The 16726-nt window shown below is 36.1% G+C and overlaps 1 protein-coding gene across 1 annotated transcript in view; it reads left to right on the top strand.

Annotated features, from left to right (window-relative positions):
* The window catches only part of LOC107285748 (adenylate cyclase type 5-like), a 76347-nt gene that overhangs the window by 27549 nt on the left and 32072 nt on the right, over positions 1–16726 (top strand). The window contains 4 exon segments of the mRNA XM_029283733.1: positions 4330–4470; positions 8788–8810; positions 13080–13224; positions 16157–16254. Of these exon segments, the coding sequence (XP_029139566.1) occupies positions 4330–4470; positions 8788–8810; positions 13080–13224; positions 16157–16254 (407 nt within the window).

Here is a 16726-nt window from a genome sequence, read left to right as displayed (position 1 = left end):
TCTGTAATTCTGGGTCTTTTAGTTGTTCAGCAAGCACATTGCTTCATAATATAGAGATATTTCTTCTTCTAAAGTGATGACCTTATTTAGTTTCATGTGCATATATAATCTCCTCTGGAAAAGAAAATAGCTACTTGCTACTCTGAAGGTTAGTTGTTCTACCATAATATGACTTTATAATATATTAAATCTTCCAAGGTAGAGCAAAAAGTACATGGAGAAAGAAAAGGAAGTTCCATAAATAACCTCAAGCATGACTTCAGTTGTTTTTCTTATGGTGTAGATTTATAATCTGTGAGGGCATTGCTTAATTTCTGGCCCCTGGTAAAAGTGCTTTTCTTTCAACCATGCTTGCTTCTGAATAATGCAATATTTCTTAGATGGCGTTCTAAGTTTCCTCCCATGAATAGTTTGGGCACATATAAGTCGCCATGCAAATTATTTAGAATTTTTGAATGTATCTTTTCCTATTTATAAAGGGGAAAAAATCTACCTGAACATCGTCACTTTTATAAATATTGCATTATTACGTTGAAAAAGACTTGAGGTTCTTAAACAGATACTTCTTCATGATAAACCTGATGTATTTAATTATGCTTCTTTGTAACCACTGCCCTGAGTCCAGAATGAAACTACCATTTCCTAAAAGACGTAACTCACTTCTCGATCTGAAACGTACTCTTTGAAAGATAGTTGACATCACTTTTAGGACTGGAGTAAGTAAGCTTCCAGTTTCTAATTCTTTCACCAGACAAAATGAGTTGCTACAAGGACTACATTTTTCAAGAGAATTATGAACACATTTGTCAGCAATCTGAATTTGGAAAGCCTTTTGCAGAGAAATTTTACAATTCCCAGCAACACTGGCAAATTTGCAGAGTGAGCTTTATTTAATGCAAGCTGCTTGACCTGCACAAACTGCACACATTTTCCCATAGTGTATTGACTGAACGGAAGCAGCAGTATACCAAGATCTGTTCATGACCCAGAATATGCAGAGGTTTTTCTTATTAGCTTGAGTAGTTATTCTCGTTTTTGCCATAGCAACATAATGAGCCTTCCCCCCCCCTTGTCTTTTCTTAGTTTCACTCCATATAAGAACAATCGATAAACATTCATTTGCAGTAAGGGATTTTTCCTTTCCTAACACGACCCTATTCTTTTCCATTAGTCATTTCATAAAGGCAAGACATCAGTACTGTTTAAACTTCAGATTTTTAGATAAATACTGTTTGCAGAATGCCTGGCTAAATAATATTCGGTCATAGAATAATGTTTTGTTTTTGCTTCCTTTTTTGGCATCTAATGAGATATATTTTTGAAATGTGTAGATTTAGAATCAGTTTTAGCTGGAGGGCAGAAATAGATGGGTTAGGAATGTAAAATAAATCACTGTGGCTATTTCAAAATAAAAAAAAGTTAACCAAATAGAATAATCTAAAAATGATTTCATATTATTGTATTTTTAGAATCCCCAAACCTCTGTGTTGGTGGTTGTCCAATGTTTTTCTTATTTTCTGGCACAAGAAGTCTGTAGTTGGAGCTGTTGTAGATTAGACAGTGTTTCTAATATAGTTATATAGAAGTAAAAAGGCACGGTTAGAATTTTACGTGAATTGCTTTTTGGAATTTTCCTGTTTTATTGTGGTCATGTTTAGATTATTTCAATAAACATTCACTGTAGGTGAAATCATTCTGGTGATTTTTTCTACAGTATTTTCCGGGGAAAAATTCATCATCATCTGTGTAAGTAACACATAGACATATTGTATAAGGACCTGTCCCTTCGAAAGACCTCAATATTGTACTTGTATACCTTTGTATTATTGAAAACAATTAGTTTATGTTACCCTGAATTATATGCTAGCATGAAACATAAGAAATCCATCCATAGATTTGGAAGGATTTTATTTCTCCTAAATCAGCAAAGGTTTGGATCACTGATAATTTAATAAAAATGTAACGATTTGCCCTGATCTTCTCTGTAGTAATAGACTACATAAAGACACAAGATTCTTTAAACTTGCAGTACTATATCTTAGCTATTATGTTGTTAAGAGTCTTTTACTACTTGTGCTTTTACTACTAATTCCAAACCTTATTCTGTATTCTATCTCTTAAATCCTATAATCTGTACTGTGATCTGCCTTATCTTACTTCTTAACTATATCTAAAGCTACTCTGCTTTTTTTCTTTCTGTGTCTTCTTGATCTTCTCTTTCAATGCCAATGACTCCTGTACAGCTGACCTCCTTTCTAAAGGGCTGGCTTGACTGATCTACAAGGGTGGGTTCATAAGGTGTAATGGGTGAAGGCGGTACAGATATTCTAGCTCTGTGTGGCTTTTCTTCCACACATCAATGCTTTTCTCTCCATAAGCATAATTTCCATTTGAGCAAGCAGGAGCTTGAAAATTAGATCAATACCCAGATTGGTTAATTGATACTATACTCTTATGTAAGTTTACTCTAAAGGGATTGTTTTGTTGGAAGAAAAATCAGGTCCGGTTCCAAGCCGGGAGAAAGACGCTGAAATAAAATGGAGGCAAGCTGCAAGAAAGAAGGTCTCTATTTATTTGATAGCCAGAAACTTCAATGACACAGCATATTTCTGGGGTGGCTGACAAAAGGGGGTTGAGAGTGGGTGGGTTTTTATACATTCTTTGGGGCTTTGTGATTGAGATGCCTGTTCCTGTGTAAGAATATATCCTTTAATATTTTAATGGCTGTTGCTAGATTCCTATGGAGTCATGTAGGGGTCATGGCTGGCTCCTTAGGCAAGAGAGGAAATGCAAATCCTAGGTGTTTTGTTTGTCGGACCTAATCTTGTCAATTTGGGCTCCTTGCCTATTGTGTTGCTTATTTAGGGTTTCTGGCTGTTCTTTGTTTATGAATAATATGGTCCAGCTTTTTGAATGGATGCAAAATATCCATTCCTAAAGACTAGCCTCTTCAGGCTTCTGCTTGAGGCTGTTTTCCTATAGCAGGAAGACTGGGGCTGCTTTCTGCCTTTGTTAAGATTTTTCTCTTCTCCTTTAGGGGAAATATTCTATCCTGCTTTTTTAATGTCCTCTAGAATATTTTTATTCTGGGGAGGGGGGGCCTTCCCACAGTTTATCCCCAAATATCCTAAACCAATATGCATAGGATTATCACCTGAAACATTTGAGGTACCAAATTTTATAGTCCATTATAAAGTTGCTTTGACTATTTTATAAATAATAATTATTTAGTGTATCTCCACACACCTAACCCTAACCCTAACCCTAACATCAATTGGTTAGGACTCCACAGAGATACCAGTATAGATTAGCCTGCATTATATTGAGTTTTCAATTTGCCTGAATATCTTTGACTTAAGAAGCTGTACTGTAAGAAAAGGTTTCCAAGCTGTGTATCTCAAAAACTAGAAGTAGTTCCAGGCTGATTTAGATGCCCTTTCCTATGTATCCTGCTGTCACCAGCTATGGCCAAGATAATGCACCATGAAGTAGAGAAGCATGGGTAATATACATTTTAGTACTACAGGAGTTGGAGAGAGAACACAGCCCCAAAGATGCTAATGTCAAATGTAACTGTTTTTATGAAATAAAAGCAAAAATGTAAAGAATATGCTGTAAATCACAATTAATCCAAGTATTGTGTATATTGTATAGTATAGTGTTTATGCGAACTGAGAATTAAACTAGCTGTGTATATATTTGAAGTTTTGTTTTAAACTTGAAGTAGCTATAAAAACTGCACTTTTGCACAGAGAACAAATAACAAGTTTGCCTTAATTCTTTGACTGCTGTCCCCTTTCTGTATTTACAGTCTTTCTAGTCCTCCTCTCATACACACATACAGATGAATACAATGTTTTTTTCTGGTGTGGTAGAAAAGGTTAGGAATTTATAAGACATTTTACATTGGAAACATTTTGAGTTTGAAGTGCCCTATTTTGAGCTGGCTGTGCCAACCTTTTCATGGCCTGATCTTGACTTTGAAACAAGATCATTCTGAGCTTGGAACAGTCCATTGCAAACTGAAAATGTTTTGGACATCCCAAAAAAAGAGTTGTTAAAATAATAATGATAAGAATAATTATAAATAATTAATTACAGTATAATTATGGTGAAAACAAAACAAAAACGCAATCTTCCAAGACAATCATAAATGAAGAAATGTCTAGATAGACAAAATTAACAAAAAAATTAATTAGTGGTGGCAGGGATTAAAGGAAGTAAAACTAAACACAGTTTTTCCCAGATTAATCTCTGTACATGTGTTGAATTTCAGCTCTTCATATAATGATTGAAAATTTAATTCTTTATCTCTATTCCTTTTTCTAGAAAGATGAGAAAGCAACAATAGCCAAAATGAATCGCCAACGTACTAATTCCATTGGTCACAACCCACCACACTGGGGAGTAGATCGCTCTTTTTATAATCACTTAAGCACCAGTCAAGTTTCTAAAGAGATGAAAAGAATGGTAAGGATGTTCAGATCTATGGAATATTACTGCCATTGTTGGCAAGTGTATGTTAAGTGTACATATGAATTCTGCAATTTCCTTGATATTCTGTTTCCCTGAATTGTTCTTACTCATGAAAGTAATTTCTATTTTATTACTCCATTCATGGTTTTTTAAAAATATTTATTTTGATAAAAGTTCTAATCATTATGCATTGTGGCAAGTTGCCAGAAAGTGTTTCTGATGATTCCCCTGCCCCTCATATACATCCTTGTACTGAAATGAGTTGCTTTGTGAAAATTGATTAAGGATTGAAGCTTAGAAATTGCCACAACCACATTATCTCGCTTATCACACCTGTTACAAATGGGTGACTAAGAGTGAGGGGCACTTACTTAGATTCATTGCATGACGTAATCCGTGAGATATAAATTGCATCAAGCATGTAGTTCATGGTTTAATAGCCATATTTAGAAAGAAAGCATCAGAAGAAACAACGGAAGAACTTACAAATCATCTCCTCACAGAGAAGACCATCCAAATTTAACAAAATGGTGTTTAATCCTTTTAGCTGTTGTGGGGATTTGCTAGACATACTTTAGCCATAAGCCAGGCCTTTATGGCTGATATTTTTTTATTTGAGTTTGAAAGCATGTAATATGCTTATGGATATCAGGAATCATTGTTAGAACAATTGGCAACCGCATTTCTCTGAAGTTATAGTTCACAAAACAATAATATGTTATCATTCGTTGTTGTCTTTAGAGATATAAATAGGATAGTTAATCCATAGGTTATTCATTGTATAGCAAAATTGTCCAAAATTAAGATGCTTTATCTCCATAAATGCAGTCTTTAAAAAAGAAGCATCTGTTCAGTTTAAAATGCTTCACAAGAACCTTTATTGGTTATGAAATTCAATTATTTCACATAAAGTCCATTTTGTTTGGCATATTAACTATGCATTAAGAAAAGCTTTACCCAATAAATTGATTTTCCTTTTAATAATGCATCTTTGAAATTTGGTTAGAAAATGATTTTACAGGATACATGTTCAAAGTATCTTGCAATAGATCTAATTTTAAAAGCAGATATTCAGTAGGGAAATACAAATTATGTAATTAACCTTTTGCAGGTATGAAATGCTATACGTTCAAGCTGAACATTGTAAACACTTTGTAATTGCATTTCTTTCTACACATGATGCAAATGCTTTAATTACTTGTAACACTGATTCTATTTAGAGAGGAATAGATATTCCTCTTATTTAGGCAGTGACTTATCAATACAGAGTATACAAAGAGTTTACTCCGACATACTTGCAAATCACTAATATCTGCCTTAGCAAAAAGTGTTAAGTTTAAAGTTTAACTATATATTTAAAAAAGATTATATACTGAAAATAACCCAAATCCCATTTCAATACTGATAGTAATTCGGGAACTAGAGCAGAATCCTCTGGCACTTTTGACAATCAGGGCTTTATAGGTAGCGTATTGGTTAGTGTCCATTTAGGTTCTGGATAATGGAGGACACCCAGGCACTTAATAGGATTATCTTTCAAGGATGAGCAATTGCTGTTTCCAGTGTAACTTAGAGACTAGTAATTTTGGATGTTCAACCTCAAACTTAGAAGCTAAACTGAAATGCAGCCAGTTTGCTGCACCCAACAAACTGATTTGCACAATATACAATAAGAATTTGTTTTTAGAATAGGAGAAACATCACGATTCTTTTTAAACAAAGGGATCTAACAGTGTTCTAAATTCAGTTTTCCTTTCCCAAACAGTTCTGCTCAACAACCTGACTTTTCAAGAGTATCTTGTTAAAGTTATCTTTAAAAAAATAAAAAAGCACCTCTCCTCATTTTCTTTGTTTCCATGAAAATCTACAAAAGAGGCACAAGGAAACATTTGCCTTCCAGTCATTACTGCTGTGCCATTCCTAACAATCTTAGCCATCATTGACAGTATTTAAGTGACTATAGGAGTTCAGCATCCAGAGGTCATAAGTTCCCTGTCCTTTTTTAAGGAAAGGAAAGCATTTATTTAAAGTAGATGTAAACTAATGAGCTAAAAATAATTATTCTTATCTCCTTCTGACATTAACAATTTACTAGTTTTAAATAATATAGCTATTGCCCAGTTAGCAATGGGAAGAAGTCAACTACTGCAAGAAGCTAAATAATAAGCTAAATTGGGTGTCTGAATACCGTAGCTCAACTCAATTGTACAATATAAATTAGCAGGTTTATAGCCTATGTATTTATATAATGTATGATAATCACTAATCGAATTCTTGGAAACAAAATAAATGCATCTTTGCATACAACAAAATCTAGAAAGGATTCTGTGCATTAGTTCCCACACTTCAAAATAATGGGAAGCACATTCTGGCATCTTCTGCCAGCCAGAGAAAGAAAGACTGCTAAGTCAACTATATTCCAATAAGAACACTGGTTGGAATTTTATCTATGGAATTTTCAGTTTTATTTTGGTATTGTCAAACTCTTACTTTACCTCCACCTTCCCACTTCACTATGTCTTTGGGTATTTTTTAGGTAAAATTAGTTATTTCAATCAGTGTGCTTAATGATAATAGGACAATAAAATACAAATGATGTTAAGATTGAAATGTTAAAACTCAACCCTAAAAGTCATACCAAAGATAGATATGTACACACAAACACACACACACAGAGAGAAACACACACACATGACAGAGGTTTAAGAATCTTGGGGACCTGCTGTTTCTCAGGAAGAATAAAATATTTAAAAATAAATTCTTTGGAACATAGATTATAAATCACATAGGTTTCAGATTATAGAGAATTTGAAGATGACTATAACATTGGCAGCCCATTGTGGGAAAGCGTAATTAAAAACTTCAAACGTTTTTAGATCAGAAACCAATCAGCAAAACATGTACAGGTAGTCCTCGACTTACGACCAGAATTGAGCCAAAATTTCTGTTGCTGAGGAGACAGTTGTTAAGTGAATCTTGCTCAATTTTACGACCTTTCTTGCTACAGTTGTTAAGCGAATCACTGCGAATCAGTTGGTAACATAATTGTTAAGTGAATCTGGCTTCCTCATTGACTTTGCCTGTTACAAGGTCGCAAAAGGGGATCACATGACCCCGGGACACTGCAACCATCATAAATATGAATCAGTTGCCAAGCGTCTGAATTTTGATCATGTGACCATGGGGATGCCGCAACGGTCATAAGTGTGAGGAACAGTCATAGGTCACTTTTTTTAGTGCTGTTGTAAGTTTGAACTGTCACTAAGCGAACTGTTGTAAGTTGAGGATTACCTGTATGTCTCAATAAAAAAAAGAGCTATCTGAAGTAAATGTTTTGAAAACAGTGGAATGGAATAGCAGTAAGTCCAGTTCAGAATATCTTTTATTAAAAAAAAAAAGATGGTACTTTTTTTGAAAGGTCCTGCACTATGAGAAAATTGTCGGTTTACCCTTTCATACCTCTAGGAACTGCACTGATTCCTTGTGCATTAAAAGCATGGGAAACACTTTCCTGAAGGAAAATTGTGCGGCGCAGATTTAAATATATGAGACTGGGTCCTCTTAGCTCAAAGTTAAGAATACATGATCTCAATCATTCTATTGTATTATAGGTATTAATATATTTTCTGTATATACATGATTGTAACATGGTTAATAATGTCACTGAGCATTCCAGTTTAGTTCCCGATGATGTGCATATGGTTTTTCTTTGCAAAATTATGGAAATGACTTCCCGTTATCTTCTTTTTTTTCCCCTCTTGCAGTCCAGTCTACAGTTCTAGGAATTCTTAGTAGTTTCTTGTCAAGCTACTTACAAGGTTTTAACTTTTTTAGATAAGCCGATGTTAGAGAGATGCTGTCACCTAGCTGTGTGCACCACAATTACACTTTCCTGTCTTAAATACATAAACCGGATGTAAACAGTGTGTGTTGACTGACGTGTTAGTAATTACTTCAGATTTATTTTTTTTAAAAAGGATCATCCATACTTTATTTAATATTAGGCACATAAATGTTAACTATACAGAGCAAAAAAAAAAGGAAGCATAGTGTTTCGGAGAAAAGAAAATCCGCTTAGAATAACTGTAGATACTGCATAGCGACTGATGAGATAGCAATACCGGTCCATTAAGCTGAAGTTTGTAAAGTATTCTGGGCCCTGACCTGGAATAGATAAAGCTCCATACTCTTGGCAAGGCACTTATCAGCTTGATGTTACAAATGAATGTCCCCTAAGTGGTTTTGCATCAACTGTAATGTATTCACTGTCATTTTGTTTGGCTAATTAGCATTCTTCTCTCTTCTTTTCAGGGTTTTGAAGATCCAAAAGACAAGTAAGGAAAGGGAACATTAATTATTCTTTTTTTATTGAAATGTGAGAAGTTTGTCACTGTACAAAATAGAGTGCTATCTTATTTTTGTGCTTTTCTTTGGTGTAATTTTTCTCCATAAATAATTGTTAGATGTTAGAATACATATCATCCTGCCAGGGATTTTAGCTTTTATTATTTAATATAAGCTTTAATAATTAATCATGCAGATTCTTAATTTATCTAAAATATACAACCAATCAAAAGAAGGGATGATAACTTGAAATATTTTTTTATAAAATGAGGAAGACTGAAGTGTAGTAGTGGTAAAAAAATTGCCTTGGACAAAGTACCAGCTTGCAAATACTCTAAGCTAGTCCAACATTTTAAAATGTTAAATTAGACCAATATATTATTTGTTCAATAAATCTTGATTTAAGAAGGTGGTTTGGTTTTCAAAAAAAACAGCATGCATTGTTTACTTAGAGGCTATATCTCAAGATATAACCAAGTAGTTGTTTTTATTACAACCCTCCTTTGTGGCACATCTAGAGTCTTAGTTCCACTTCAGATTGCACAAAAATGGATGACTGAGTAGGAAAGGTATAGGAACCCTTTAACAGTTTAACTCATCTCTGTATATCCATATATGTTTGGATATCCTCCTTGTTGATTGCTGATTATAGTCTATAAAAGGCTGTGGGAAATGCCTTCTACATCTTGGAAGTTTAAAGCTTGGAGTTTTCAATTTCTACAATAATTTTTAGATTCACCTCTAAGATGTTATTTATTGGAGATAGTATGTTGAGCTTGTAATAAATTGGCTAATCAAAGTAGCAGAGAAGAAAAGATAGTTCACCAGATCTTAAGAGTTATATGAATATGGGAATATGGGTGATAGAAAACATTACATAAACAGATCCTCCCTTCTTATTGTTTTGTCTGTCAAGATACCAATTTCCATGAATGTCAAGGGACATACAGTATTTATACCAGAAGACCTGAGCATCCTTTTTTTTCCTTTTTCCTTTTTTTTTTTTTTTTGGCAGTTTAGTTTTTGGAAGGAGAGAGCCTAAAGAAATTTGAAAGCAAAAATATCCTTGGCACTCTGACAAAATTATAATTGGAAAAACATGCTGGAAAAACCTAGAATACAAAATGAATCATCATATTATTTTATTGTTGGATAGATTTGAAAACTGCTGGTTGATCAATTATGAAATATTATAAGAGAATATATGCACTCTCATACCCCTGGAGGTAAAAAGGAGTCACAATTCGCATAAGGGAACTATATAAATGTATTACATAAGATAATCAATTTAATTTATGAAAGAAAACAGTAATATTGTATTTTATGCCTTTGAATCAGTTTGATTCCTCTTGAGTACACAGGCAACATCTGTACATTTTTCTTGGCAACATTTTTTTGCCCTTTCCTTCTTCCTAGGGCTGAGAGAGAGGGACTGGCCCAAGGTCACCCAGTTGGTTTTGTGCTTATGGTAGAACTCTGGTTTCTTATACACCAGACTGGCTCTTGACAACCACATTAAAGTGTTCAAAATTATGCTATTAAAGGGGGAAGTTGAAAGTGTTTATTCAGGATCAATACTGTCAATATAATGACTTCCTTTTAATATATTTTGAACACATTTTTAATAATAAAAAAACCCATTTATCCCTACTCTTCATAATTCTCCATTTGTTTTTGTTTCGTGCTGGAAGGTGTGTAAATAGTATGGTAACTTACACTGCAGGAAATTTAATTAGGAAATATTTTCAGAAGCATATCCTTCTGGTTGCTAATTTACCATTAACAAGAGAAATTCCTCTAAAAATTTGATGGATTGGGACCGATGCCAGTTTAGACCCCCTTTAATGTAACAGTCTTTTCTGTTTTGAAAAAAGAAGTTGGCTTAAAACTAGGGTCTTGCATTCACAGATGGAATGGTTCCTTTGGACTGCAGAAGGTGTCTGACTGAATAGACCAATTCTGTTGGCAGAAAGGAGAAAAAAAAAGTGATATTTTTAGATTTCCCCTTCCTACTGCAATCCCTTGCCTTCCAAAAATCAGACACTGCTTCTACCAGAGGAAACAACATTGAATCCAATTCGGAGGTTTTAGACCAAGAATCTTTATCTTAATTAAAAATGTCTTGCTTAATAAAAATAAGGCATACTTTATTTATTTTTTCATATTATCCAGGAGTATCCTCTACCTGGGATTACTTCTCTGTAAACCTACATCATCCATATTTATGAAAATAAGACTGATTTTAATAAACAAAGAGCGTGTTTGGGTTGCTGTTGCCTATATTATGTGTGCCAACTAAATTTGCAATGACAGCTGGCATCTTTCAGAGACTAGTTATCTAGCATGAGAGAAGAATGGCAGAGAGACAGAGACCTCCAAAATAATCAGACGAGTGACTGCCTAATTAAAGATATTTGGTAGTATTTTTTTTTTAAAATTGTGACGATGCCAAAGCAAATGTAATGAGTGCTACATTGGCTCTGAAAATCTACAGTGAATAATTGAAGAACTGAGCCAGACTACCATTTATTAAAAGATCTTGTGGTTTGCACTAAATTACCACCTTCTTAGGAATAAAATAGCTCTTAGAGGTTCCGCAGAAGATTAAGGCGGAATATTTTAAATTCTGTATGGTATGCAATGGGTATGCCTTTTAATACCTTCCATTATATCCAAACCAACGAAGAATGTAGACTACAAAACTCTTTGTCCTTTCTGACAAAAGATGTCTTCAGAATAAAAATAGTTGCAGAAATCCTTATTAGATGATTTAAGTGTGCATGAGTGCTGAAGTGCCTTGATGTACTTTACAGTTTATAGCAGGGGTAGTCAACCTTGGCTCTTTTATGACTCGTGGACTTCAACTCCCAGAATTCCTGAGTTGAAGTCCACGAGTCATAAAAGAGCCAAGGTTGACTACCCCTGGTTTATATTATCCTGAAGGAGCTGTACTGAAGGGGGTGAAGATTCATTGCACAGGTAGTCCAGGACTTATGGCCATCCATTCAGCAACTGTTCAAAGTTACGATGGTACTGAATGAATGCTGGTTATGACCAATGCTTGGAAATCTAGCCATCCCAGCATCCCAAGGTCCCTTAATTGCAATCTGGGCATTTGAAAACCAGCTGGCACTTATGACTGGTTGCAGCACCCCACTATCACGTGATTGCCATTTGCAATATTCACTGCCGACTTCTGCAGAAAGTCAATTGGGAAGCCGGCAGGGAAGTTACAAGTGGCTCTGATAAGTCACCCTCGCCCGTGCTCCCTCCCCCAGCCCCCTCCACTTTGGGCTGTGCTGGCCACTCACACACCCCTGTGCATCTTCCCAAATATCCCCGACCCTCCCTTACCGCTTGTGCAGCCCTGTTCAACACTCTCTGAGCCTTGCCGCACCTCCCTTGCTCCCTCACGCACCCTCCTCAAGCCTCAATAGACCTCCCTTGCATAGCCCCCCTCCCTTCATGCACACTCCCCTATCCTCATTACACCTCCCTCATGCTGCCATGCCACCTTCTCTGACGTTTACAGAGCCTCCCTCGCACTCTTGCCACTCTTCTCGAGCCTTGCCAGGTCTCCCTCGTGCATCTCTGTGCATCCCTTTGCACTCTTCTCCTGCCTGCCAGCCTGTTTGCAAGCTGCCTGGAACTCGCATCTTCCTGCCAGCTTCCCCACTGATCTGTTTGTGGGAAGCCAGCAGGAAGTTGCCTCAGCTAAGAACTGTGGGACTTGGTTAACAGTGGCAACCAGGACTGCTGGAGTGTCATCACTAAGTGATGTGGCCATTCTTTGTGACAGAAATTCCGGTTCCAATTGCCATAATAAGTCAAGTATTCTATACCTTTCTCCCACTTTCTCCCGAGGCAGGCCTAAGGGGGGGGGAATGATGTTACTACCTACGGGAGGAGATACCTCCATTGCCAGTTTTGGAATGATGAGCCCAAAAGAGAACTCAAGGGAAGAAAAGTTTAAATAAAGGAGTGAGAAGCTAAATTAGATAAATTGGTTATAAGTATTATTGCTTGTTGTATGAATTTCCACCACATTTTTGTCAACCCCTGGGTGAGCTAGGTGCCTTGTGTCTGCTGTGGAAAAAGGAGCCAAAGAATCGTAGAATGGGACATAGGAGAGGTGCTCTTGAGAGTGGGATCTTACATCTGGAAAGTTCTAGTCCTTTCGACTTTAAGTAATAACTTTAAGAAACTTTCTTTTGTGTAAACACCACTTAATTGGCCTCTACTTTATTCTGTTGTTTCAGAAATATCCAGGAAAGCATGAATCCAGAAGACGAGGTGGATGAGTTTCTGGGTCGTGCAATTGATGCAAGAAGTATCGACCGGTTACGTTCAGAGCATGTTCGCAAGTTTTTGTTAACGTTCAGGGAGCTTGATTTGGAGAAAAAGGTATGTAAGGAATGTATGGGTCTATGAAATCCCCTAGCAAGAGCCAAACTAGATATCAGGACAGCAAATTGGTATGCTTAATCATAGTTCTGTGTAAATTCATATGAGTGTCCAAAAGAGGTACCTAATGGAATGTTGAGAACCTCCTTCTATTTGAAAACCTCCTTCCATTTGAGTTTTATCTCATTAATGCTATTGATTTTTTTCCCCCTCAAAATAGTCATTTTCAGTAGACAAATGGATGGAAAATTGAGAGTGATGACAAGTGGGACAGTTCAACACTTTAGGCATTTATACTATAAATAACAATTCTCTACTTGACCATCATAAACTACATGCATACATATATACGTATGTATGTATTATTAAAGAAGTTTCCCCACAAAGTAAAAACAATACAAACATTAAGTTAAAGATAAGAGAAATAGAGAATGGCAATAGCAAAGTGAAAAATAAATTAAGAAAAGAGATAGAAAAGAAGGAAAAAGAAAAATAATAATAAAGTAATAGGTCCAGTCTTCTTAACCACAGTCATAAATACATTTATATTTTGCTTTCTCTGTCTGAGGTTACAGAATTTTCCTTTCTATAATCTATTCATTCTAATAATAAAATGCATAAATCATCCATTCATTTTTTTTCAGCAAAAAATCCATATGGAGTTTCTAGTCAATAATAAATGCAATCATTGATCTTCCTCTAAGCAAACAAGTTAATTTTGCCATCTGTGCTAGTTCTGTTATTTCCATCAACCATTCTTCCATTGTGGTATTTTAGACCTTTCTATTTTTGGATATGTAATTGGCAGCAGTGATCATATATAAAAATAATTTCCCATGTTTTTTTCAAGTTGCTTATCCATTAATCCCAACAATAAAAGTTCCGATATCAGCTGAGTCTTAGTCTTTAGAATTCTTTGTATCTGTATATGTAACTGAAAGCAAATTTTTCTGGCTTTTTTACAAGTTTACTAGACAGAATGTTGTCCACATTTCCAACATAAATTTTAGGTAACTTTATACATTCTAGATAATTTTTCTGGGGTTATGTATCAATGGTACATCATTTTATAAAAATTCTCTTTAAGATAGTAACAATGTCAATGTTAATCGTTTCTTTAACTTGCTTGTCCTCCATTTCAAACTTCGGCAAGAGTTTATACATTTTAGTAATTACACATTCATCCTCTGTACATATAATTCAACTGAAGATTCTGTCCATTGTTGCTCAGTTCCAAAAATCCTATTATCTACCTTAAATCTTTCTCATAACTGTGCATACAAAACCCATTAAAAACTAAATCCCTCCACAACCAGTTCTCTTGAGTTAATCTTATATTCTTTATGTTCTTGTTATAACATCTCTCAATAGGTTAACCATTTCTATGCTCTTTCCTATAAAATGCTTTTGTGCTGAAATCCATAAAGGCATTTTTGATCACAGAATGTTTATATCTATGCCATTCTCTCAGTATTCTAATATTCTAACACAGTGGTGGCAAACCTATGGCATGCGTGCCAGAGACGGCACTTGAAGCCCTCTCTGTGGGCACACGTGCCGTTGCCCCAGCCTTGCCTCCTCCCGTGACCCCCTCCTCACCAGCAGCTCCCCTGGAGGAGAGTTGCCCCTGAGCGTGGCCCACACAGAGCAGCGCAGACAAGGACATGGCAGCCAGGCAGCGTAGACAAGACTCTGCCCTCACGCCCCATCACGCACAGTTGATGCTGCGGGGCGCGGGCAGAGGGCATGGCCACCATGGTGCTGCTGGGCTGCCTGGGCGATCTGTGGCAGGCTCTGGAGGTGGTGAATGGCCCTGCGGGCAGGTGGGGTGGGGGCGGGGCAGGGGGTGGAGCGGGGGCGGGGCCAGTTTTTGGACACTCAGTCTCTAAAAGGTTCGCCATCACTGTTCTAACATAATGTCCCAAAGGTGCTTTCTTTCAAAAGGCAATTGGACTTCCTTGCTTTGCTTGAAGACGTTTCGCTTCTCATCCAAGAAGCTTCTTCAGTTCTGACTGAATGATGGAGAATGGATGGATTTATATTCCTTGCAGTCATCTGGTTGTTAGCCCTCTTTCTGAGAGTCGTTGAGGCCACTTGGAGGTTTATCTGTACCCTCAGGAACACCTGAATCCTGTACTCAGCAATTTTTTTTTTCTGGAAATCTGTTCATACTCCCGCACCGTTTGAAGGGTGCATAGCTAAATGTCCATGGAGACCCTTCAAATGGTGTGGGAGTATGAAAAGAGGTCTTTGTCTCTTATCCACAAAGACTTTTTGGAAGGCAAAAATCATCACTGGCCATTGTTCACAATTGTAGTGCCATCTCCGCGATTTTAGACACAGCTAGTCTGCCATAGAACCTCATCTGAAAATCTGGTCCTCATGACCGTCCACAAGATTTAGGCAAACACATATTTCAAGACTTGGGTTTGTTATTTCCACATCTTTTTAGGCCTTCATTCAAATTTTTTTTTAAAAAAAAATTGCCTCAGCAACTAGAAAAAAGTTACTTTTTCATGTTGGCAAAAAATTTAACAGTTTCTTTTCAGTAAAGATAATGTTGAAAGAGGTGGTCTTGCATTAAATATAATTGGCTTATGACTTTTTACCTTCTTTCCCAATAGTTCAGATATCTATAAAGATGATTGTTTCAGAAATCCCTGCTATCAATCTGAAAACCTTTTTATCAGTGTCCAGAGAACCTTACAGTTTAGTTAATACAGCAAGCCAAATTTGCTAAGAAAGGACTTGTAATAAAAGGCCACTAGTGGCTCTTGTAAAATTGCTAGATTACAGTTTATAACATTCTTGACTATTGATCTCTACAGCTGATGGGTCTGGGATTCAACAATATCTAGTAGATCATAAATTGTTGCCAACGAATGGGAGTTTTAAGGTTTTTTTTTTAATGAAATGGTTTCTTTCATTACAGTATTCCAAACAGGTGGATGATCGATTTGGTGCATATGTGGCTTGTGCTTCCCTAGTCTTCCTCTTCATTTGCTTTGTTCAGATCACAATAGTGCCACAGTAAGTAGATCTTTGTACATTTGCTTGTCTTATATCTATCTATTGTCTGTCTGTGTTTCGCTTTATTGCACTAAAGCAAGATTGGGTAGCAACTGGTGGCCCTTAAACCCTTTTTATGGTTCTTAAAACCTCCATTGCCTTTTCTACTAAATCTCAGTGGCACAGTTGTCCAAAATGAGCAGCACAGTATCTCATCATTTTAGCATTTAATATGTATAAAGAAGGGCAGGTTGCATTTCAAAACAAGAATTATAACTGATAAATTATAAGAATTATAAAAGTAGGAACAGATCACAGATAGGTAGAATCTTTAGGAATCTTTCCATTTGGAAATTGATTGATGCAAGGACTTTTAAAAAGTTGAACTTTGGAACTTTTGCTCAATTGCTGTTCAAAACAGTTTCAGTCCTGTTAACTGTGTAAGATATATTCTCTAGTAGTCTCTATGCAAGATTCTCAAGAAGCCTCCTGT

This window comes from Protobothrops mucrosquamatus, unplaced genomic scaffold (assembly GCF_001527695.2).
Source record: "Protobothrops mucrosquamatus isolate PMUCROS unplaced genomic scaffold, P.Mucros_1.0 scaffold_77, whole genome shotgun sequence".
NCBI lineage: Eukaryota > Metazoa > Chordata > Lepidosauria > Squamata > Viperidae > Protobothrops > Protobothrops mucrosquamatus.
Note: the sequence above shows the minus strand (reverse complement) of the source record. Positions and strands in the feature narration are given on the sequence as shown.